Genomic DNA, 24,882 nt, shown 5'->3' with positions numbered 1-24,882 from the left:
TTATTTTTAAACCACTATATATTTGAAAGTATTTGGCAATGTGCATAATGCTTGATTTAAAATTTTATTTTTTGTACTTTTGATTCATTTCCCAACTTACTTACCTCTTTTCCAGCCTCACATTTACCTCAGCACTAGAACACGTCATGTAAAACTAGCATAAATTATATAGTGTTGCTATTTTTAAAAATCTGCATGGAAATGTACAATACTTTTGGAAATGTCTTCAATGTTTACTCTTAATCATCACCACTTACACTTGTTATAAGCTGGCATTTTAGAGTTTAATATATATTAATACTATTCTTTGGAATATATGATCATACATTTTCAGTCTTTTGAGAATTAGGATAATTATATTTTCTTGTATGTTTTGCATGGACATATATTCATGAGGACAACAAAAATTTAAAGTTACTAGTTCTTCAACATAAAAAATCTTGAATTATGGCTCTATAATATGTTAGAGAATAGGAAAAAAAAGGGAAATATTTCCAAAACTATATTCAAACATTAAGCCAATGATAATGAGACAGTTCAAAATGCCTTCCAAAAAATTATAGACTGGCAAAATGACTATTCTGGACTTTGTGGGTTTGCCAGGAAAACAATATAGGAACTCTACAAATGGATACATAAAATATGTCAATGGCTGTAGATAATTAAAGTATGCTGAAAATTGAAGTCTGAAAAAGAAGATACCAATTATTTTGACCAATTAAAATGTTAAAATATTTCATACTTGCTTGATTTTAAATAAAAGTTGGAACTACCCATGGGTAAAGATTTATAAAAAATATCTTAGTCTTAGTAGAATAATAAAAAGTTCATGTAGACATGTGAAATCATCACTATTTTAAATATCACAAGAAGATGTTTATTGCTGACTCCCTTCAAGGAAATGCTACTCATTAATTTAGAATTACTAAACATAAATAGTTCTACCATTAAAAGAAAATATTTTTACTTTATATTTCACTTCTGAAAAATATATATCAATATTTTTTGATATTACAATTGTTAAATTGTGGAGTTTCTAAAATGTAGTGAAGAAAATTCAGAATTCAAGTTCAAAAAATTAAGAAATTTTAAAAATCTAAAATGTATGCCCATAATTGAAGAAAAAACTATCCATGTTAACATGTACTGTATGAATGTATAAACTCCTTTTTTAAACCCTGCTAATACATGTAATTTACTAAACTTAAGAAGTAAGTTTTTTTAGCCTTACCCAATAGGCCTTGAAACAATAATTTCAACTTGAGGTTCTGATTTTGATTCTAAAATAATGTTGTAAACTTCTTCATTTGTAGCTCCCGGCAGGGGTTTACCATTCCATTCTAGAACTTCATCCCCTTGAATTTAAAAAAAAGGGTATTTTTTTACCTTATATATTCTGTTTATTTTACTTATCTTTTCTCTTTTTTAACAAAGAAATGCAAAACATATACAAATAGTTTAATTGTCTAGGCTCTGCTTTCAAAAGCAAATTGACTGGCATATAATGTCAGCTAAATGGTTCTTCTAAACACTTTTTTCTTTCCTTCTTTCTTTCTTTCTTTTTTTTCTTTTTCTTTCCCCATAGAATATTACTGGTCACTGGAAACAGTACAATACAAAACTGCCTTTATCTTTTGAGATATCCCAGAAATAATATAAAATAACATCATGCTATGGGATGGAATTAGCACAGCCTATTCGGAAACATTAAAAAATAATAATTAGCAGCATGCCCTCCATATAATAAATGTAGGCGGCTCTATCTGTGAAAGATTCTTATTAACCTCTGCATAAATCCTGCTTTATTTCTGGTAGAAATAGCAATTAACATTTGTTAGCATGAATTTTCCAATTATAAGTCATGCTTCATTGTCTTCACCAGATGCACAGCAGAATAAAAATGCATGGAAGGATTTGAATCCATACCCGGGGGTAACGCAGGTAGCTATGGCAGGTACAAAGCAAGCAGATGTGAAGCTGTTGCATGACAGTTAACCCACTTCCAGATGTTCATAACACACACGTTCTATACAGAATACATACTGTGAGCATTAAAGCAAAATCAGAAAATATTTTCAAAATAATATAATTTAATATAGTACTTATTAGTTTATTAAATATTCTAAGATTAATCAAGGAGAGTGACGTGGTGCTAAAATACATGGGCTAATAACTTACTATTTAACTAGAGTTTTCACCATAGATCATTTGGGAAAAATTGTTTATTTGCATAAATATTTAGTGCAGTCTGAGGTCCCAAATGGTTCTCTGCCCAGCCCACTTCCATTCACATGGCAGCTCAGCTGAAATATCCCAGCTTCAGTGGTACTATATGTGTCAATTTTTTCACGTTTTTGTTTATTTTGCTATTCTCAGTGCCTATAACATCTAGTAGCTGAGTAAAGATGTGCTGAAGTAAGGGATCAACACCATCATTATACATTTTAAAGCTAAGTATAAACATGAAATCGTTTCCTTTTTAGCTAGGTCTTTTTTAAAAGAAGTAGAAAAATTTTATTTTGCTAGGATTATTTTAAAGCAATTCTTTTTTCCCAAGTATTTGCTTACTCAAAAGTAAAAAGCAAATATTTAAAAAGCACATACGCTGCTTCAGTTGGGTAAAAGGGTATGGGTACCACCAACAGTTAAATGACTTCTAACATTTCGACCTAAGGAGTTACCTAGCAAAGTTTTTCAAATAGGCAATGAATATATTACACTAGAAAAAAAATAAATAAAATAATTACAAATTTAAAATATTTTAGGAGTCTTTTAAATTTTTTTGACCAGGAAAAGAAATAAAGTTTACATCACGTGAACACGTATATGTGTGTGTGTGCAAGAAAAAATATTTTCTGAAACAATACTTACCCTGATATTTCCTATTCTATTATGTTCTATTTCATTTTTTTATTGATGGTTGCAACCATTAAATCGATTTTACTACCTAGTAATGAGTTTCAATCAACATTTTGCAAAAGCACTGCATTATAAAATTCTCCTCTTTATAGACAGCAACCTGGAAGCATAACTTTTAATATTAAATTAACTTAATACACGAATTTACTTATTTACAAATCAGTACCTCCTAAACCAGAGGGTCGTCTTTTTAACAATATTTATTTATATATGGATCATCTCTTCAGGAAAGGATGCGGATTACGAAGCTACAAAGATGAAAAGGAGACTTTCTCTGTCCCCAAATTTGGGGGCGGGGGAGAAATATGGAAATGAATACCTTTAAGAAAATGTCAAATGCAATAAAAGAAGTTCATCTGAGGAACAGACATAGAGCCAGACCGTGCCAGGGAGGTAGTAATTCGTTATTGCTCCTGGTAAGATATCAGGAAACAGTTTAGAATTAAGAGACCTTTGGATGAGTTCTGAAGGAGGGACAGGCCCTCAACAGGCAGAGCACAAGAGCAGGAAGCAGTCAGGCAGACAAGAGGCAGAGAGGCTGGGTCCCGCAGGTGGAAACGGCCTTCCAGGGACCTATGCGGAGACTGCCATGGCTGGAGGCAGAGGGGACGGTAATGAAAGTGGCTGGACCAGCTGGCAGAGGACAAGGCCACGGAGCTCCGACCGAGCAGACAATGACGGGGAGTCACCGAGGGGTCTGAATGAGGGCAGGGTCGGGGTCAACTTTGTCTTTTGGTGACTAAGTCAGGTCATGGTGCAGTGCAGGGACCCAAGGGGAAGCAGCAGCAGAGAAAGCTACTGTGGGATTAAAGCAAGACAGCCATGTTGAACGGTCACGCTGATAAAACAGCCCCGTAGTTAGATAGGCCAGTGATGTTCATGTGCAAACAGAAGAGAAATGGTACCTACACTGTAATGTAAATCAAGCATAACTTATGATCTATCTTATTAAAATATGTTTTACAAATACATCAACTGCCTAAAGTGAAAAGCATATTTGTACGTATTTTATTTAAGTTGAGCTTTTAACATTTTAAAGTTTCTCAGGCTCTGGGCATATGAGGGTGTAAATAAAAGAAATTAATCACTAAGGGACATATTGTACAGAAAAGCCCCTTCACTGACTTTCTTAAGTAATCTCCCATTAAAACACAAAGACGAAATCAGAAGTCATCATGTTCATAATGTGAACCGTGAACTCAGATTCTGTAGCCAGTTATCTTACACAGAGCAGGCAACAAGGTTCTTCAACTTTCGAAGGCTTCTTTTGGAGTCATAAACAAGCCACGACTCAGTTTGTTGACACAGTCACTCCCAATTGAGCTAGTTTCTTAGAATCACAACTAGCCCTGATAAGAGACAACCTGTCCTGCACCTCTCGCTCTTCTGTGCTGCGTGTGTGTAGACGGAGAGGAATCCCTGATCTGGATTTTCTCCCTTTACAACACCTGCACAGCACGTCCCTATCAAAGAAAAAACCTTGATGATTCTGAACTGACTTCCTGGGAGTCAATTACAACACAAGGTTTCAAGAATTACCATCTTAAGTTATAAAAACTGAAACATAGCCTAGAAATGTTGTCTTTCTATGTGCTGTGGGTTACAAATCCTCAGTTCTACAGCCTAGTCTGTTTTCTTTATAACTGTCTCGTAAATGCATAAGCAGACACCCCAACCAAAAGATTTTTTCCAAACTCTGAAGTAAACCGGGGAAAATATGCTAATATGATTTTAACTAAAATGAAAATTAGCAATTTATGAAAAATGGATTGTAAAGTATGTTGCTACTGAATACAGTACATTTGCATATATTGAATGATATTATTATGTTGTGTTAAGGTTACAGATCAACATAACATAAATTTCCAAATACCAAGAAATAGCACGTCGGCATGTGTACGTCACATTTATCATATTTACATTAACAAACATTTTATTACTCATAATCTGTGTGAGAAATGTGATTATGATTGTATTTTACTAAAAACACTGCTACTGAGTGTTTTGGAACCACCATGAGAAAACTTTAGTAATTATTCTAGCTTAAAGTATGAACTACAGAATTAAATAGTGATTTTTTTTCACAAGGCTACATTGTTTTGGATTTTCATAGCGGTATTATGAAGCCATCCACAAAACTCAGTAATCCTTCAGCATTTTGCATCTATTGATTTTTACATAAATGAAAAAAGATTCCTACTCTTACTCTTTCCAAACTGCTACTGATGTATAGCTACCATTTACTGCAATCAGTAATATCCATATCAGGAAAAAATCTTTATTCATGCATTAAAATTAGTAATTTACTTAACTGACTTGCATATAACTTACCCAAAATTGACAACCACCAACTCATGCATAGAGTACACATTGTTTAAATATTAAAAAAGGAGCTTTACCTGCTCTTAAGTGTCCAACTACATCTGCAAGGCTACCCTTCTTTACTTTGGTGATGAAGGCACCAAGGCGTCCTAAGTCAGTCATTTTGCCTCCAACAACCTGGATAATTACAAATTTATAAGTTCTCAAGACTCATACTGAAACGTACGTTTATTAGTTTCAGGGATTAATCCTACAGTCTTTGATAATGTGTTCAGAATTGAGCACAGGGACATTAATGAAGTGAAGTACATTTTGACTAAAGGAGCTGGCCATGTAGTTTTGAAAAGAAAACATCTCATTCTATTTGAGATCACCACTGTCCTCAGGAAGTCTATGCACTGATTCCCGATGTCGACCTGACGACACAGGGCACCATGAATGACGTGGTGCTGGTTCTTCCTGCTGACCATCATACAGCACTGTCTGACGTTAGGGTCCATTTTCCCTTATCCTCTAAATCCATGCCACCAACTGAATTATATTTCTATATGCAGATAAGGCCCCATTCTCACATCAGATCTTTATATCTTTTGCATATTTTAGTAGACTGTAGGTCTAAGACATAACGACTAGGGATTCAAGCCAAGACAGGCCACCTTGAGGAAGCAACTCCCCATGGTTCACAGAGTAAAAGACTAAGCCCGTCTCTGCTACTGACCATCTGGATGACCTCCACATCTGAAACACCGTCTGTCCCAATCTAACGCTCAAAGTCTGAGTGACACTGCCAAATATGTAACACTTTCACTTGGCTTTTCCACTGTAACTAAAACTAAATACATCTGCAAGTTTCTAAGTTCAATTTCTCCTGATGCAGGGGCTAAATATGTATCATTAAAAGTGGGAGGGATATTCTCAAAAGTTGACGCTGATCCACAATTCTTAGGGACATGCCCATCAGTGGTGGTGATCAGAAATATTTCACAGCAAGAAAAATTAACGTAATGATCAATAAAGTGATGCTATTGAGTACATTAACTGAAAAAATTTTAGTTGGATTAATAGTCAATGGTTTTGAAGAGGTCAAACGATCACACGACTGTAGGACAATCTCTTGGTAAATAATACTTTTAAAGCCACATCTTTGAATATTTCTCTAAGTTTCTGAAAGCAAATAAAACCACATGATTTAACACACATACACACGCACACACACAATAAAACAAATCGTGTGCGTATATATACATCTACAGTAAAGCAATCTTTCATAATTTACTGGTCTTTCCGTCTATCTGTTAGAAGTCAATTAATACTTTTAGAAGATATGTTTTTCTCTTGGGTGTTACTGTAAATTCTACTGCACTTAGGGAACCATCTCAATGATGTTTTATGTTGCTGTCAAGATATAATAAAATTATGCAGCCTCTTTACTTTACTACCATCCATTAAAACCTTTTTAACGTCAAAGTCGTCCTTGAAGCTCACATTCAGAGAAAAATTTTTTAGTTTTCCCATATTTTATTGCAGTTTCCTAACACATCTGTATGCCACATTAATAAAAATGATTTTAAAATATTAAGCCAGATAAAACTTCTAAATCTACCATAAAACATCAATACATTAACAAGATACATCACTAGAGGATTTTATTTTGGAGAGGACAGAGGTACGTCAGCATCATCGTCAGAACTTTGCTGAGCACGTCCACACCGCGACATGCCCTTGGAGACACACTCAACCAGCTACTCACTTTCAGACCCAGCAGGGCTCCCGACTCCTTGGGCATGGTTGTCCTCTTGTTGAGAATGACACGCCCAATCAATCGATCTCCCTCTTTGGATGGCTGCCACGTTACAGGATGCTATTGAAACATGAAAAAAGTTAAAAAAAAATCAGCTGTTCATATAACGTTATAAACCAATGTGGGCTCACTAAAAATGTTTTTAAAGATAAGCTGCTTTCTTTCCCACAGACACACAGTCACTGGTTGTAGCAGTGATTTCCTCAGTGAGAAGACACTCGACAGGAAATTCTGTATTCTGGTGAGCTCTATCCTTGGCACAGAACAATTTTCATTTAGAGCTATATTTTATCTGCAGTGGACACTGACACTAAACACGGCAGTCCTAAACATTGTCAGAAACTACGTGCATCTCTAAAAAATGGTTCTGAAATGAAATTCATTGAAATTTGAAGATACATCTGCTTATATAAAAAATTGATTCCATATTTTGAGTTGCTAATGTTGATATCATTAACCAAACAATATCTCATTTCTGTATAGCTGTCATTTAAAAATTGCTTTTGACTTAATTTAAAATTTGTTATAATTACTCGGTGATAACTGTTTTTTCTTCAAAACAGTATTGTCTTGAATGAAATCAATATTTGCTCTCACAACGTATAATGGAGCAGAATAAGATCGCTCTCCATCGCCTACCAAAGGACGATGACGAGCCCTCCTCATCCCTGACCCCAGACTCTCCCTTCCCAGAAAACTTACCGAACTAATGGGCGAGGTTTCCCGGCTGTGCCACGTGGCAGGATCCAACCAGTAATAGTCCAAGTCACCTGCACATAGGAGAAGGAGATGTCACACTTCCGAGTGGAGAAGCATCACCTTAAGGACAACTCCTCCACTCTACGAAGTGAAAGGTCAAGAACACCAGCATCTTGAGGGTGTACATCCCAGAACAACACGCGCCTGCATCGAGAGGCTGTCTCCCGAATCCTTGGAATGAATGTGTGTCACACACACTCTTCACACTAAGGGAGAGCTGACTTTTACTCTCATAAATCAGTCTACAACAGACATATCAGTAGACGAAGAACTGGGTTAATTTAACCCACCCCACTTGCCCTCAAATGACGAGCCACCCCAAGGCCCAGCCTGCCATCTAGAGACACCGCTCACTGGACTGAGATGAGCATTAACATCCAGTGCCTCCCTTTCTACTGTCTGAACTCCATCAGATCTGTCAGAACTGCTCTCTGGTCTCCAGCTCTTCCCTCCTCAACTGAACAACAGGACACACACTTTACAGCCCAGTGTTGGGTAATTAAATATCAAGAATAACTTAGCAAAGGAGTACATACAAATGACAGAGCAGCCATAAAAAAGACTTTAAAAACCTTAACTTTGTAAACATGAACTTACGAACATTTAATTTTGATTTTGTTCGCCTAAAAGTATAATGCTGAAGAAAGCATCTGAGAAAAAAAATTAAAAGCAGCAGCGCTTTCAGTATTTGCGTAGAAAGAAAGGCCAGAGTGGGTAACCACGTGAGAAAGAATGACCATTTGCATTTTAAATCTCAGATTAAATCAAGGAAAACTCCCCGTGGATCCTGAGAGTGAGGCCAGCAGGGCAGCTAACGGGCTGCTGCTTCCCACTGCTGCTGGGAACATGTTTGCTGACATCCGTGAAGGCCCTAAGTGAAGAATGTTATGCCCAGGACAGGCAGGGTGAACACAGGCTCTATAAAAGACACGTGATCGAAAATAAAAAAAAACTTTAAAATCTGCAGGCATGAAAAACCCACACAGTTCAATTTCTTAGCAGCTGCTTCCCTTTCCTTTAACACAATATCTTAGAAAGACTGAACTGGAATGTCATGGACACTACAAGAAATGCTAGAATGTTCCTCAAATACGCCACATAGACTACAGCACACTCTAGGAAGGAGTGGATATCAGAAATGGTGCTGGCAGAGACTATAATCTGTTAAAACTTTCTCCACACAGAGCCCTTGTCCCTCTCAAAATCAGAGACTTTAAAGTGTGCACACGGCTTGGTGGCAATTACAGATTCTAATCTACTGGACCACCGCAGTGGACGGAATACAAGGACAGGTGTAAAAGCCAGGGCTTTTCATCTGTGTGCTTTGTGGGACAGCAATCCTGAATGGACAGTCTAACTTAACTGGTTTCATTGGGGTAGCTATAGCTTGCCAGGTGATGCCAGTGTGCAGCCAGCACTAATTCTTGCATCATCATGACAGTGCTAATATGGATGCTACACATTTTACAGCTAAAAATGTTTTTTTTCCAATTTTGGTCATACATAGTATAGTAAATATTTACTAAAAATTGCTAATAGATGTAAATGAAAAAATACATTCAATATTTTAGCATACAATAATAGTACATTTTATATAAAATTGCATTTCTTCATATTCTGAAGGTTTTAACAATTTTCTTATCACTAATTTCATTATCATCCATTAAAATATAAGTTTTTTTCTTAAAGACATACAAAAAGTAAATTCTAAAATCTAAATATGTAGTTTCAAACTTTGTTTCTTCTTTCCACACAATTACCGTTCTAAAGATATTATTGACGTGAGTACTCTAATTTGTCTTTAGGTCACATTTCTCTACTGTTAACATAATAAGCAACACTCAACAAAACTTGGTCCTAAAATATTCAAAATCCAGTATTTCATTAATACAAAACATTTTCCTTGACTGTTTTCCTAATAGATCATTAAAGATATTGATCACCAGGTGGCATTGCTACAAAATGATAAATTCGTGGTATTTTCTTATGAAATTGCAATAATTCACATGACAGTTACACTTGACCAAGTATTAGAAAATCTGGACATCTTCTCCATCTCCAGAAGAAATATACACCATATTTTAAATATCATTATAACAAATGGTGATAAAAAAAGATGGGACTCATTAATTCCAAGACCGACTCGTAGCAACTCTGCACACTTTCTAACACGTACCCATAACTGTGCTCCTCATCTCAAAAAGTACACTGTTCTTCCCATACAGAACAGACTGTTACCATTCAAGAAAACTGTAAAAATCATAGACCAAAAATCAGAAGACTCGTCCTTCCCAGAGAGTACATATACTCCATAAAATTTGCCTCTTTTATTTTTGTTTATTTTCTATAGCAAGATGCATGTTAAAACTAAATAAAATTAGATGAATCCTAAGCTACTTTATTACAGCACAGCACATAGACAAATTAAAATACTGGGCAAAAATATCTTTATTCTAACTTTTAAAGAAATTGAACTTTTAATTTTTAAAACTCCCCAAAAAAGAAATCTCCAGGCCCAGTTGGTTTCACTGTCGGAGTCTGTGAAGTATTTTAAGAATTATCATCAATTCCACACTTCCAGAAAGTAGAAGAGGAGGCAGCACTTCCCAACTCATTTTATGAGACCTGACTGCCTGATACCAAGTCAGACAAAGATAATACAAAAAAGAGAAAACCACAGGCCAATATCTCTCATGAATATTGATGCAAAAATCCTGCACAAAATATTAGCAAATAGAATTCAGCAATATACAAAAAGAATTATATACTTTGACCAAGTAGGGGTTTTTTTTTAAGGATTTTATTTTTTCCTTTTTCTCCCTAAAGCCCCCCGGTGCACAGTTGCACATTCTTTGTTGTGGGTCCTTCTGGTTGTGGCATGCGGGACGCTGCCTCAGCGTGGTTTGATGAGCGGTGCCATGTCCGCGCCCAGCATTTGAACCAACGGAGCACTGGGCTGCCTGCAGCGGAGCGCGTGAGCTTGGCTGCTCGGCCACGGGGCCAGCCCCCAAGCAGTATTTTATTCCAGGGATGCAAGTCTGGTTCAATGTTCAAAAATTAATGTAATCCACCATATTAGCAGGCTAACAATCATTCAACTGATCCAAGAAAAGCATTTAACAAAATTCAACCCCTATTCATGATTTAAAACTCTTCGAAAACTAGTAATAGAAGGGAACTTACGTCCTATATAATTCCATTTATATAACTTTTTCAAAGTGATAAATTATGGAGATGGAAAACAAATTAACGGTTGCCAGTGGTTAAGGGTGCTTGGGAGAGAGGGATGAGTGTGAGTGTCAAGGGACAGCAGGAGAGAAATTGTCCCTCAAGATGATGGAACAGTTCATCATCTTGATTGCAGTGGTAATCACATGAATCTACACATGATAAAATGGCACAGAGGTACACACATGTTGTGTCAATGTCACTTTCCTGGTTTTGATATGTAAAATATAATTGGAGGAAACTGGGCAAAGGGTACACTCAAGCTCTCTGTACTGTTTTTGTGACTTCCTATGAATTCATAATTATTTCACAATAAAAGGGGTTTTTAAAAAAAAAATCTTTATTCAATGTCTGTATGCAGGGCATTTACAAAAGCCAACATAGTCCTAAAAATGGGTTTTTAATTTGAGAGAAGGTAGGGTATTGTTTTTATTGAGGTCATAATAGTTTAAATGATTATGAAACGTCAGTTGTACTTATTTCTTGTCTGTCACCACATAAGTGCTCCGCTTCACCCCCTGTCCCCACCCCTAAGCCCACTTCCCCTGGTAACCACTAATCTGTTCTCTTTGTCCATGTATTTATCTTCCACACATGAGTGAAGTCATACAGTGTTTGTCTTTCTCTGTCTGGCTTATTTCACTTAACATAATGCCCTCAAGGTCAATCCATGTTGCTGTGAATGGGACAATTTTGTCTTTTTATGGCTGAGTAGTATTCCATTGTGTATATATTCCACATCTTCCTTATCCAATCATCAGTGGATGGACACTTGGGTTGCTTCCACGTCTTGGCTATTGTGAATGATGCTGCAGTGAACATAGGGGTGCATGAGTCTCTTTGAATTGTTGATTTCAGGTTCTTTGGATAGATACGAATTAAGTCCAACTGGTCTAGTTTTTCATTTAATTCCACTATTTCCTTGTTGATTTTCTGTCTGGATGATCTATCCATCGATGTGAGTGGAGTGCTGAGGTCACCTACTATGATTGTGCTGTTGTTAATGTCTCCTTTTGGATTTGTTAATAGTTGCTTATGTACTTTGTTGCTCCTGCGTTGGGTGCATATATGTTTGTAAGTGTTATGTCTTATTGCTGAAGTGTCCTTTTTATCATTACATACTGCCCGCCTTTGTCTATCTTTATGTATCTTATTTTAAAGTCTACTTTGTCTGATCTAAGAATGGCAATACCTGCTTTCTTTGGTTTCCCATTAGCTTGGAGTATCGTCTTCCATGCCTTCACTCTGAGCCTGTGTTTGTCTTTGGAGCTGAGATGTGTTTCCTGGAGGCAGCATATTGGTGGGTTCTTTAATCCATCTGACCACTCTATGTATTTTTATTGGAGAATTCAAACCATTTACATTGAAAGTGATTATTGATGTATGAGGCTTAATGCTGTCATTTCATCGCTTGTTTTCCAATTCTCTTGCATTTCCTTTGTTTCTCGTCCCATGTAGTTCAGACTACCAATTCAGTTAGGTAGTTTTCTATGCTGGATTTCTTAGTTTTCTCCTTGTTTATCACTTGTAACTCTGACCTACTTTTTGTTTAGTGGTTGCCCTGCGGTTTGTATGCAAAATCTCATAGATGAGATAGTCCATTTTCTGATGACCTCTTATTTCCTTAGACTAAGCAGAGTCAGTCCCTTCCCTCTGCCCCTCCTAAGGTGTTTTTGTCACATCTTATTCTATCTTCTGAATTTGTGGTGAAAACAAAAAAATTATCTTTGTTTTTGGTGTTTATCTTCCTTATCTTTAATGTTTTACTTGAGTATTTGCTAACCTGTTCTGATGGATAGCTCCAATTTTCTGATTTCTTCTACCTATTTATCTCTTCACTCAGGGCTTTGCAACCTCTTTCTCCCTTTTTTGCCAGGTATGAGGGCTTCTTGAGGATTTCTTGTAGGGAGGGTCTTGTGGCAATGGGCTCCTTTAGCTTTTGTTTATCTGGGAAAGTTTTTATTTCTCCAGCATATCTGATGAAGAAATATATTCTCAATCATATTCGCTGGATAGAGTATTCTTGGCTGAACGTTTTTGTCTTTCAAAGATTGGAACATGTCATGTCAGTCTCTCCTAGAATGTAAGGTTTCTGCTGAGAAATCCACTAATAGCCTGATAGAGGTTAACTTGTATGTTATTTTCTTCTCCCTTGCCGCCCTGAGTATTTTTTCTTTGTCATTTACTTTTTTCAGTTTCACTACTATATACCTTGCAGTAGGTCTTTTTACATTGACCGAGTTAGGAGATATACTGGCTTCTGTCACATGGATTTCCATCTCCTTCCTGAGGTTTGGGAAGTTCTCTGCTATTATTTCTCTGAACAAGCTTTCTGCTCCATTCTCCTTTTCTTCTCCCTCTTGAATACCTGTAATTCTTATGCTGCATTTCTTAATTTGGTCAGATGTTTCTTGGAGACTTTCTTCACTTCTTTTTAGTCTGAGTTCTCTCTCCTCCTCCAGCTGAAGCATTTCTTTATTTTTATCCTCAATATTGCTTATTCGTTCCTCCATGATATCAGCTTTACTGTTCAGGGTATCCATATTCTGCTTTATCTCAACCATAGTGTTTTCCAAATCCAACATTTCTGACTGGTTCTTCTTTATAGTTTCAATCTCTTGTGACATAGATCTGGAACTTGCTGAGTTGTCTATCTGCATTCTCTTTTAACTCGTTGAGTTCTTTAATGATAGCTATTTTGAATTCTCTGTCATTTAGATTACAGATTTCCCTGTCTTCAGGATTGATTTCTGGGTACTTGTCATTTTCTTTCTGTTCTGGAGATTTAATATAGTTTTTCATACTGATAGATAGTGTGGATTTGCGCTTCCGCACTGTGGCAGTATCTGATCACTGCTTCCACCTGGAGCCACTGAGTGAGGGTCAAGAGCTACGTATTCTGAGCGCACTGTGATCCATGGAGCAGTTCCCAGGTGTTGGGCTGGGAAGCCGGTTGTGGGGGGTGCTTTCTTTCTCATGTGTGATCTTGGGGGCTTCTTGCTCTGTCCCTCGCTGTCTGCTTTCCTGGGGTGTTGACTTGATGAAGACATCCCCACAATAGCTAGACACCTCTGTAGGGGCTTTCCCCTGAGCTCTGAGGGTCCTCAAGATCTATGACATTCCTGCAAAGGGCCACCACTCCCTCCTGGCTTTCCTCTTGGAGGCTGTGCGCAATCCCTGGGTTGCTGTCCTTCAGGCAGGAAAAATGTTCTCTTTCCTCGTTCCACTTCCTTGGGGGAGACTCCAACACCTCCACCTTCTGTCGTATGGCTGCATGGGACTCTCAGATGTCTTCTGTGTTGTGTGAATGTCTTCTGTTGGAATATAAATGTCCTTTTCATTGTATCTTAGAGGGGAGAGCTCACTCTGCCATGATGCTGATGCCACTCCTCTAGTTTTAACTTTTCTAAGTAGGAAACCACACCAAGATATGATCGATTTCTAGGTCTCCTGGGTCCCCGTGCGGCCTTCCTATGGCTCCCACAGCCAGTGAAGATCACAGTGAAACAGAGTCTGTGGCAGAGCCACCAGGCCCCTTCAAGGCAGGTGACCCAAGAACACGATGGCCAGCACACAAGTTAATAAATAGTACTTTGGTTATAATGTAATAAAAACCATTTATACACTTTAATATTTTACAAGAACATTCTTTTCCTAGACAGGAATACAAATCTGAAATCTAAGAAGTGAGATTAAATCTTCTAATTAATATAATGAAAATACACCATTTTGAAATAGTTTCCTCATATTTTAGAAGTTTGTTTCAGAAAGTTCTATGCCTGCAAAGGGTAAGTATGTCTGCTCCCACTCCTAAATTATCTAGAATACTGGAGCTAACTGGAGTTGATCATCAATAATTTGTATCAAATTCCTAGAAAAAATAATTTCACCTAAGCTAAATTAGCATCCAGGGATAAGAAACAAATATGATTTAATAGGACTTAGTATCTAAGTATTGAAATAAAATAGGAAGATATACTTGTTAAACTTAATCTTTAACCATGCAGATTGTGAAATATTGAAGCCTATAAACACTGTGTGTACAAATACAGAATCAGTAAACTGTCATTCATGATTTAATTGCTGTCAGTCCAAGTTCCTAGTATAGTAAAAATATTGGTCTTCAAATACTTTTTGGTGACTTCACTGAAAATCCACACCACTGTCCACCCCAAAATCTGATGGCAAACACTGCATAATTAAGAACGGAGATTTGTATCCCTTGATCACAAAGCCAGAGATAAGGCTAGAGGCATCTCCACCATCGGTCTTCAGCAAGAACCTCCACAACAATTCTAAGTAACTTAAATTCCAATTTCTTGTTTTGGCCCAGGACACACACACGTGTCATTCCTTGGAAGAATGATATCATCTCCAGCTCTCAGGGACTCATTATTAGTGTGGCTGCACTCTAAATGCATCTAGAAATTTAACTTTCGAAATTGCCTTTGTGCACAAGGTGCTCTGCTTCTGTCACAGAAACAACAAGACCTCTCTCTCTCTCTGGTACATAAATTTGATGGCTCAAGTCAAGGCATCAATTATAATTTATGAAGTTAATGAGGTGCAAAGATGTCTGTATTCAGAAATTATCTGCACTGAACAGAACCTGCAGAGTGGAACCGCCTCTAGAGAGAGACTGAATAGCTGCTTTAGGGCCTGTGGTACCATCTCTAAGTTTTATAATTTTAGGGAACAGGAAAGGAGGCTCCACGGCTGATCTATGGAAGGAGAATTTCATTAACATATTTGGTACAGGTGGTACGCTTCTGGTTCTATGTATTATGTGGTGAATTTGAGAGCCAATTTTTGGAATGCCAGCCCTACCACCATGCAATTCTACAAAGCAGTTGTATGGAACTCAGAATCAACATTTCTGGCTGAACTCTGAGCTCCGACATTCAGATAAGCCCCCAACGTTGGAGATAATAACTCCTATTGCACCCATTGTTCTCTCAAGGGAAGGATGAGAGGATGTAGGTGCAACTGCTTTATAAGCTGTAAAGCCCCACAGAAATGCAAGGTGTCAGAGTATAACAATGCATACGAAAAAGTATATCCCATAATATTGATAGGCATTTCTGTCAATCAATACCACGTAAAAATCAAGAAAGGATACTTTTTTTGACCCACAGTTTACTAATTTGGAACTTGAATAATCAGAGAACCTCACTATATTTTAATTGCTCTATTAACAGTATTATAATCTTATCTGACCTTTATAATTATGTTGTTTCTTATAAAACATACAGAAACCAACTATTGTGTAAAAAATCACTGTACTCAAAGTTGGAGACTTGTGACTCTAATCCTAACTCAGCCATATTAGGTGCATTATGTTGAAAACATTCCTTCTTCTCAATAAACCTTGTCCTCTTCTGTAAAATGTGGATAATGCTACTTTCTCACAAAAGTTTCACAAGGATTAAATGAGATATGCCCACTTTGTAAATTGTAAAGGACTTTAGAAATAGACTCTATTGTATAATTACACAATTGAGATTAAGAATACGAAATCACAGTGTTAGAGATCAGATTTATAGCTAAATAGCAATCATAACTAAATGTATATGCAATATCAGTTAACCTTTGCAAATATGCTTTGAAATGTGCTTAGAAAAAAAGTCACTCTTACAAAAATTATTAACTGGCCTGGTATAAAACAGATGCTCAAGTATTCAGAACGAGTGAATACTTCTTTAATCCTCACTGTTAAAGGATGATAAAAAGAGCCATCACACATAGAAAACAGTAAGATAAATCTTCCTGTTAATGTCCACAAAGCCAACAGGAGTCTAAAGGATAAAAAAAATGGTTACTTGTACAGCCAGGCTATCTATACGTTAAGATATATGGATTAACCCCTAGCCAAACATATCTGGACTGTGAAGTAAGTAATGTGGTCAGTTTGCATAATGTATCCTTAATCTGAAAATAATCATTTTGTAATTTCTTCTTTATATGATCCTATTTTATGTGGGAGAATAAAATACATGTTGTGCATAGGCCAACTATTACTGACTGAATTTTTCTGCATCGTCAAACAAGTAAGATACTTTATTCTTTTACTTTTCTTTTTCTAATGACTCAAAACACCCTTGAAAATGTTTCCTGGAAAGCAGCTTGCATTATATCTTAAAATTATTTGGTATAGACATCAGTGGAATACACTTTACATCACATGGAATATGTGGAATACATTTTAATATTTATATCCTAAAATGTTATAAGCTTCCTAACTTCCTGAAATTTCTTTTTTAGTTTATATTCCTAAGAAAATAATCTAAATAATGACAAGATTGATGGCCTTAGGAAAACAACCATAAGTTTAAATACATTGTAATAGGTCACCCTGGAAGATGGGGCTTTGGGAACACACAGAACATTTTGTGGATTTATCTTAAATAGGCTAAAAGACATTGAAAAATAAAAAGCTACTTGAAATATAAGCATTAGTCATCAGTTTGATTTTTCCTGGTTTTGAAAGTTACATAAATTTAGATTTTTGAGACTACAGGAAGCTTCAGTCTTCAGAAACACTCCCAAAACACCGCGATGCTTGATAGTGCCCTTCCCCCACTCCTGTGCCCTGACCTGATGCTCCAGGCCTCAGAAGACATCGAGACACTAATGTTCCCAAAAGTTCCGAACAGCCACATGAAACCACACCTACACACACGTTAAAGAAATAAGGCCGTTCATGGTCTTGAGGAAATCTAGACCAGACCATATTGAATAACAATAAAAATGTATCTGAGAAAAAGTCTAAGGTCATTGATGATAAGACGAAAAGATTCCACATAGAAGAGTTTAGAGAAGAATAAATTTCATGTGTGAATATGACTTGAGGGAAACCACTAAGAAATTTCTTGCCCAGAATCTAAATACACAACAGTAAAGAACTCTGGACAGCAGATCTCAACGTGAATAATCTCAGGAGACCCTTCTCCAAGGCAGCGACTCTTCATGAGGAAGAGTATGCAGGGCTAACAGCAGGGGCATTTCACTGCAGCTGTCCGCTGACCAGGTGCCCACAGGGACACTGAGCATCCATCCACTCAGGAGGGCAGGCCGTGCACGCGAAGCCTTGGAATAACGGCCGGCAGGCCCTGCAGAAAGAATCAGGGCATCTCATTGTTTGGGGACTGGATGTAACCACAGGCTTAAGAGACTAGTTCTGGGCAAGTTCACAGCAAAGACGTCACCAGACAGCACGCAGACGTAAACGTAAACGTCTTTGATAAAGGAAAACGTCAGGTGTGATCCAGACCTCACACCCAAGCAACATCAGCAGAACAACGTTAATGTGCAACAATAATTCTGACTGTGCAATCAATTTCTACGTCCCTCAACATCCCAAAGACATGGAAATGGAAGACACGCCGACTGATGCGTACTAAGGTTCCAGTGACACAAATCACAAGAGTAATAGTCAAATAATGATAAAGATGAATTTTAAGGGTATGGGGGACAAAATGGAGCTACTTATGAAGGACTGATATTGCTTAACATTTAAAAATATATTATTAAGGTATAAAAAGGTAGAAAATAAATTTACTGCAGCAAATATTTTTGGTAATATAAACAGATGTTTAGAACCAGAGCTCCCTCAAAGAAAGTTACAATAAATATTGTTTTTGTCTTATTTTGGTTTTTGTTTGTCTTTGTTTTTGCTTTGGGTATGTAAAAAAGCAATTAATAGATATATTAAAAGACTTTTTTTTTTTTAAGTTGGAAATTCCTTGACTGGCAGAGGGAAATCACGAGGCATTGGAATATGGAGAACATTTTATGCCTCAACCTGGTTCTAGAGGAAACTGCTAAGTATTCACATTCGTAAGCCTTTGAAATTACAGTCCCAGGAATGAGGTTGCAAACCCCATGAGGTCGCTGGTCTACACCTCTGGCGCAAAAGTGGTCAAGGTGTACAAAGGCCCATCCTGTGCACGTGAGTCCCACTCCAGGTGACAAAGGCCAACGATTCCAGGGAGAGAAAGCACAGAAAGAAACGGAGAAAAGGAAGCAACACTCACAAATGCATATACGCGGTGCACACGCTTCCTATCACAGAGCGAGGTGAGTCAGGGTCGGTCAAAGGCTCACCTGCTGACTCAAGAAAGGAATTTGCTTCCAGAGTTCCTAAATATTTACAGTTCAGATAAGTGAGTCTGAAACTGCGTTTCCAAGACAATCACTTGAAAATATCTTCTTCTCAGATTCAATGTTCATAACACAAGCTGCCACTGAAAACTCAGGACAGGACTTCTCACTGGCGAGGCTTAAAATGCTCACGTGGTTCCTGGATGGTCACAGCTTCTCTCCTGAGGAGAGTGGGATGGCCTTCTACTCAGGAAGGCAGGGCAATCCTACACCCAGTGTGCCAGGCTGTTTAGACCCCTGGCTCCCCAATGAGCCAGCTGCACTAACCCGTCCCCCAGCCACTTCAGGGAGTACGCACTCTTGAATACAACGTCCCTCGATATTTTTGAAACATTTAACTTAAAAGCAATAATTTCTACAGAGGTCTTTGTGAGGGATACACAATAAATCAATTTAGATGTTCTAAAATCTAACGCTGAATTAATCGAGACCATCAGACAACCCTGAACCTGGGCGTCACTACGTTTCCACACAGTCCCCTCCCGCCTCTGCTCCCACGATTCCTCTTATGTGTTGTCCTTCGACATGTTCCTCTGTGGATCACAGTGATGGTGTTGCTCACAGGACACGGATCATGCTGCTGCTGCTGATTATCTTCTCTGGGAAACCACACAGAAGAAACTATCTCTTGTGTCAGTACCAGGGAAAATTAGTGTACACTTAAACTGGCCTATGTTCATGTTATGGAAGCTGCAAACTTTGATGGTACTTTCCTCAAAGCACTTGTGTTAGAATGTTTAAGGTTAAATCTGCAGCCTAATTTTCTATCCTTCTTATCCCTCACTGAGCTCTTCTACATGTTTTTAACTTATTTCAAATGCTATTTTTTTTAAGATGGCACCTGAGCTAACATCTGTTGCCAATCTTTGTTTTTTCTTCTTCTTCTTCTCCCCGAAGTCCCCCAGTACATAGTTGTATATCCTAGTTGTGGGTCCTTCTGGTCATGCTATGTGGGACGACACCTCAGCGTGGTTTGATGAGCAGTGCCATGTCCGCACCCAGGATCCCAACAGACAAAACCCTGGGCCGCCGAAGCGGAGCACGCGAACTTCACCACTCGACCACGGGGCCAGCCCCTCAAATGGCTATATTTTTACATTTTAGGAGCTACCTTAAGTCACTTTTGGCATTACGAAAGATTTTAACGTGGGAATTAAAATTAAATGAATATACACAAAATATAATTTAACGTATCTATTGTAACTCTGTTTTCATTAAAATACAGATTTTTCCATCCATCCATCTCAAAATATCTTTGATGTAATGGGAAACAACTAAAATGCAATTGATGTACAGGTGTTAGGATATCCATAGCTTAAACAGTAGAATTCAGTAAACAGCCAATTATTTTAACTTATTTGGGAATCTTGACGATGTATCGAAAACAAGTGAAAAAGTCCTCTCATCTGGCAAAAACCAGTATCAGGAGTCTGAGCGCCTAGTTTCAGTCCTTCAAGAACCAGAGGGCCTTCGTTCACAAGGTTACAGTCAATGACGAGGGGCTCTCTGCTATCCAGCCTCACAGGACCACGGAAGGTCACCGCGTACAAGAACAAAGCGCTGGGACAGACAAGCACGCAGACAGCAGTAAGAATTCATAAGGAAAGGGACGGGGAAGCTTAGAAACACAAACAGATCAAACAAATGGGTAAGGGTTTAGCAGGCCTCAACACCGTAATTCTGGGAGCAGCTCTAAGAATGTAAGTGTACTAACAGGCAACATAGCAACTGACATCGACGCAATATCCATTAGGCAGAAACTAAAAAAATTATTTCACAGCATATAAACTTTTATGAAATCCTTTTCAGCCTTTCTGGCTTAAAATTTTTAAATTTTAAACTTAAAAAGAGAGTAATGTCCAATACTTATGAGAAGAATTTTAATTAAAATAGTAAACAGCATCAATAACAATAAGCTGGTTAGCAAAAATTGGGCACATTGGAAAACTCAGCTATCCAGAATGAGGGATTTGAAACTAAATTTTTCCAATTCCCAAATTAAATCATTACTTATCAATGAAACAAAAAACAGAAACATATACAGTTTATCAAATATACTGCTTTAGATTTATCACATTTTAAAGGATTCAGTGCCCTGTAACTATTCTCGTTTTCTCCCGTTGAATGTTCTGTTGCTTGACATTTTGTGAATGCAGTACAAAGAATGGGAAATATGAGGTTAATGGCTCTTTGCATGACGTCCTACCCAGAGTGGCCAAATTATTTTCTAAAGATTCCTAACCAAAACTACGTCTCTTAAGCAGGAGCAAAGCAAAGCAAACAAAATGATCTTTTCTAGATGATTGAGTATGTAACTGAATTAAAGTGGAAATTAAAAGATATTTGGTGAAAAAATTGAATACTGTTAGCACTGACACATAAAATTTTCAGTGACATTAAATCTGAAAATTGAAATTACTCTTTGAACTATTTTATGAAAAAGATTGAGTGTTATTTGAATAATGTTAAGAATTATAATTTTTCACGTCTTCTAATACAAATTTCATAAATCCATAACAAATCTTTCCTAATTAAGAGACACTGATGTCATTCACAAAAACGAATGTCTGTAATTTTTCCCCATAAAATGAGTACTTTTAAGATTAATCAAATAATTCCTCTCATCTTAATAACAACATAAGATCATTATACTGCACCTGGTTTCTGTATAAACCAACCCAAATTTTAGCTAAAATAGGCCTTACTGATTGCAGCAAGAATGAGCTGGAAAAATGGATGGAACTCACAAGAAATATGAAATTATTATAGTGAATATAACAGTTCCAACATTAAGAAAAAAGTCATAGTTTAATTTAATCTTTCCCAAAATATATAGACATATTTAATTTACACATATTTTAAACCAAATTAAAGGGCTATCTTCATTTTTAAATGATAGTCAACTAATAACATCTTCTAAACTCAATTTCTTTTTATGTGGCAAGACAGTAAGTAACATTTATTTTTACGTATAAATGTTTACTATTCACGTTTGAAATATATTTTTAAAGAACTTGGATTAAGAGAATTGTTGCAACTGTATTCTAGTGGCTTAGCACTCATCAGTCTAATGAGAACCAATATTACTTTGGCCTGGCTCTTTTGTATCTGCTACTGTTAAAGGGGATAAAAACAGTGAAAGATAACATCTTGTTAGCCTTTATAATTTCATTTATTACTAAGAACTTGCACAGCTCTATTTCTTTTCCAAAGTGATGTACTAATGGTTTTGATGACAAAAAATTACACACATACATCACACACACCCCCCCCCAGATCTTTGGGTCTACCAATCTTTGTTCAACGTAATTATCTTTGCATCATATTTTAGATCAAACATCCAAATGCGCAATTAGTTCACAAGCATGGAAACTGTAGCCATTGCAACTGGTCTTTCTACAATCAGCCAGGACAAATGTGGAGACTAAAGACGGTGCGGTCAACGATCATGGAAAGCAAACTCGAAAGGACGACTCCAAGGACAGATCCTTCACCTCATCACAAAACACGGGTTTCTCACCAATACTCTAAAGGATCGTTCAGATTAAACACATTTTGGGGGCTCAGTTCTGCGGTCAATTTTTCCATCATTTTCACGTCCTCATTGAATAGCTCCTATTACTGTAAAATCTCATAGACTGAAGCAAACATTACATAAATATCTCTGTAAATAAATGCCTGATCTGGAAAAGACTAGCCTCTGAGGTCAGGAAGTCATAACGTATTTGTCCAAGAAGCCTACTGGCAGAAAAAACCCAGCCTCTGTCAAGCCATTCCGAGCAGAAACGAGGCCTGGCTGGCGCTTCAGGTCCAGACGAAAGACCACTGGTCCATGTAAAGTGCACGCAGCCCGTATCCCTGTGGAGGGAAACACTGGAGTGCTCTGCACCGAACGGCCATCCTACCGACACCAACGGATCTGATCATCATTTATCTTTTGGAGAGTAAAGCTCGGGGTGGATTTTTCACTACAATGTGAAATAACACTGCCCATGAAAATATCAAATGGTAATTGACCTTTTTCAAAACAAGAACATTTCGAAGTGGGTCTTGGGATGATTCACTCACCACAAAAAGTAGGCAAGACTTTCTGCTGCTGGATGCCCAGTGCTGTTTTTGTGATCTTTAAGGTACAGTTTAAAACCTGACTTACGTGAGCCCTTTCACATGGGCCACAGTTAGACTTAGAGGATCCATACACTCTTTAAAAGTGTATATGAAGTTTTGTATGAGTAAGTGTTTTTCTATGGAGAGCCCACTGCTTCCTTTATATCTCTGACAGGCCCACAATCTCCCTCCAAATTAAGAAGAAACAGTTAAGGAGTCTGGATGAGGAGTGACTCAGACTAGAGCCTTGACGCCTCACGCTGGCTCTCAGCATCATCCCCCACAGTCCTCAGCCTCAGCACTCCGCCTCGACCCCTCACGCCAGCTCCCAGCATCGTCCTCCACGGTCCTCAGCCTCAGCACTCCACCTCGACCCCTCACGCCAGCTCCCAGCATCGTCCTGCATGGTCCTCAGCCTCAGCACTCCTCCTCGACCCCTCACGCCAGCTCCCAGCATCATCCTGCATGGTCCTCAGCCTCAGCACTCCTCCTCGACCCCTCACGCCAGCTCCCAGCATCGTCTTCCATGGTCCTCAGCTTCAGCACTCCACCTCGAGCCCTCACGCCAGCTCCCAGCATTGTCCTCCATGGTCCTCAGCTTCAGCACTCCACCTCGAGCCCTCACGCCAGCTCCCAGCATTGTCCTCCATGGTCCTCAGCTTCAGCACTCCACCTCGAGCCCTCACGCCAGCTCCCAGCATTGTCCTCCATGGTCCTCAGCTTCAGCACTCCGCCTCGACCCCTCACGCCAGCTCCCAGCATCGTCCCCCACAGTCCTCAGCCTCAGCTGAGCACCTCCACCAAGACCCCTATAGAAGGCAGACAACTAGGAAAGCAGGAACCACACTCAGAGAAATGAGCTTTGAGATTACACGCAGAGGGCAGGGGAGTCACCTCAGACGGCACCTTTGGGGGCTGTCAAGACTCTAATGAATCTTGTTTTTAAAAAGCCTTTCATATCAACTGGCAAGAGACACACTACATACAGAGGTGCTAGGTCCTCCTCCCTGGTGCATGCTTTAAACGATTTCAGAGATATTTGCTGAGAAAGTAAAGATAGAAAAAATAACAACAAACTTCACATAATCTAAACAAGTTAGTAGAAAACATAATCTTGTAATAAAAGGAAAGATAAAATAGTGTTCCAATTTGGATCTGCCAAGCAGTTAAGAGCACACTTCAGGGCTGAACATTCTCTAGGGAAAAGAATATTGCAAGGCTAACAGCCTCTGGTTAAAAAAAAACCTTCAGCTCTATTAAGAAGTCCATTGCATCTGACAGGTGTTATATAACTGAAAACATGTTTGTCAGAACCCACGGACTATTATAATCAATATGCCCCCTTTTCTAAGTCAGCTTTGAAATTTGCTCAATATTTACAGTTTGTTGAATAAGAGTCACACAACTCATATAAAATCTGCTTTGAAACAACCGATTTAAATTAACCAGGCATTCAAAATTTTTGGTTGCATTTCTGCGACGAACTGAACAACTCATTACACAATTATGACAATTATCTTCTTAAAGGCAAAAGATGGCTACAGGAAGCAGGCCATCCAAAACAAGACCCATTCACTAGCCTACAA

The 24,882-nt window shown here is 38.0% G+C and overlaps 1 protein-coding gene across 50 annotated transcripts in view; it reads right to left on the bottom strand.

The window, feature by feature from the left end:
- RIMS1 (regulating synaptic membrane exocytosis 1) overlaps window positions 1–24,882 on the bottom strand; it is a 418,478-nt gene that overhangs the window by 138,873 nt on the left and 254,723 nt on the right. For all 50 annotated transcript variants that reach the window (XM_070584895.1, XM_070584896.1, XM_070584897.1 and 47 more), the window contains 4 exons: window positions 7,745–7,812; window positions 6,992–7,102; window positions 5,319–5,418; window positions 1,232–1,355 (listed from right to left, as the gene is read on the bottom strand). In XM_070584895.1, coding sequence (XP_070440996.1) covers window positions 1,232–1,355; window positions 5,319–5,418; window positions 6,992–7,102; window positions 7,745–7,812 — 403 coding nt within the window. The remainder of the gene's footprint in view (window positions 1–1,231; window positions 1,356–5,318; window positions 5,419–6,991; window positions 7,103–7,744; window positions 7,813–24,882) is intronic.

Source organism: Equus przewalskii, chromosome 19 (genome assembly GCF_037783145.1).
Source record: "Equus przewalskii isolate Varuska chromosome 19, EquPr2, whole genome shotgun sequence".
In the NCBI taxonomy this organism is placed as follows: domain Eukaryota; kingdom Metazoa; phylum Chordata; class Mammalia; order Perissodactyla; family Equidae; genus Equus; species Equus przewalskii.
This window is presented reverse-complemented; position numbering and strand designations above follow the sequence as displayed.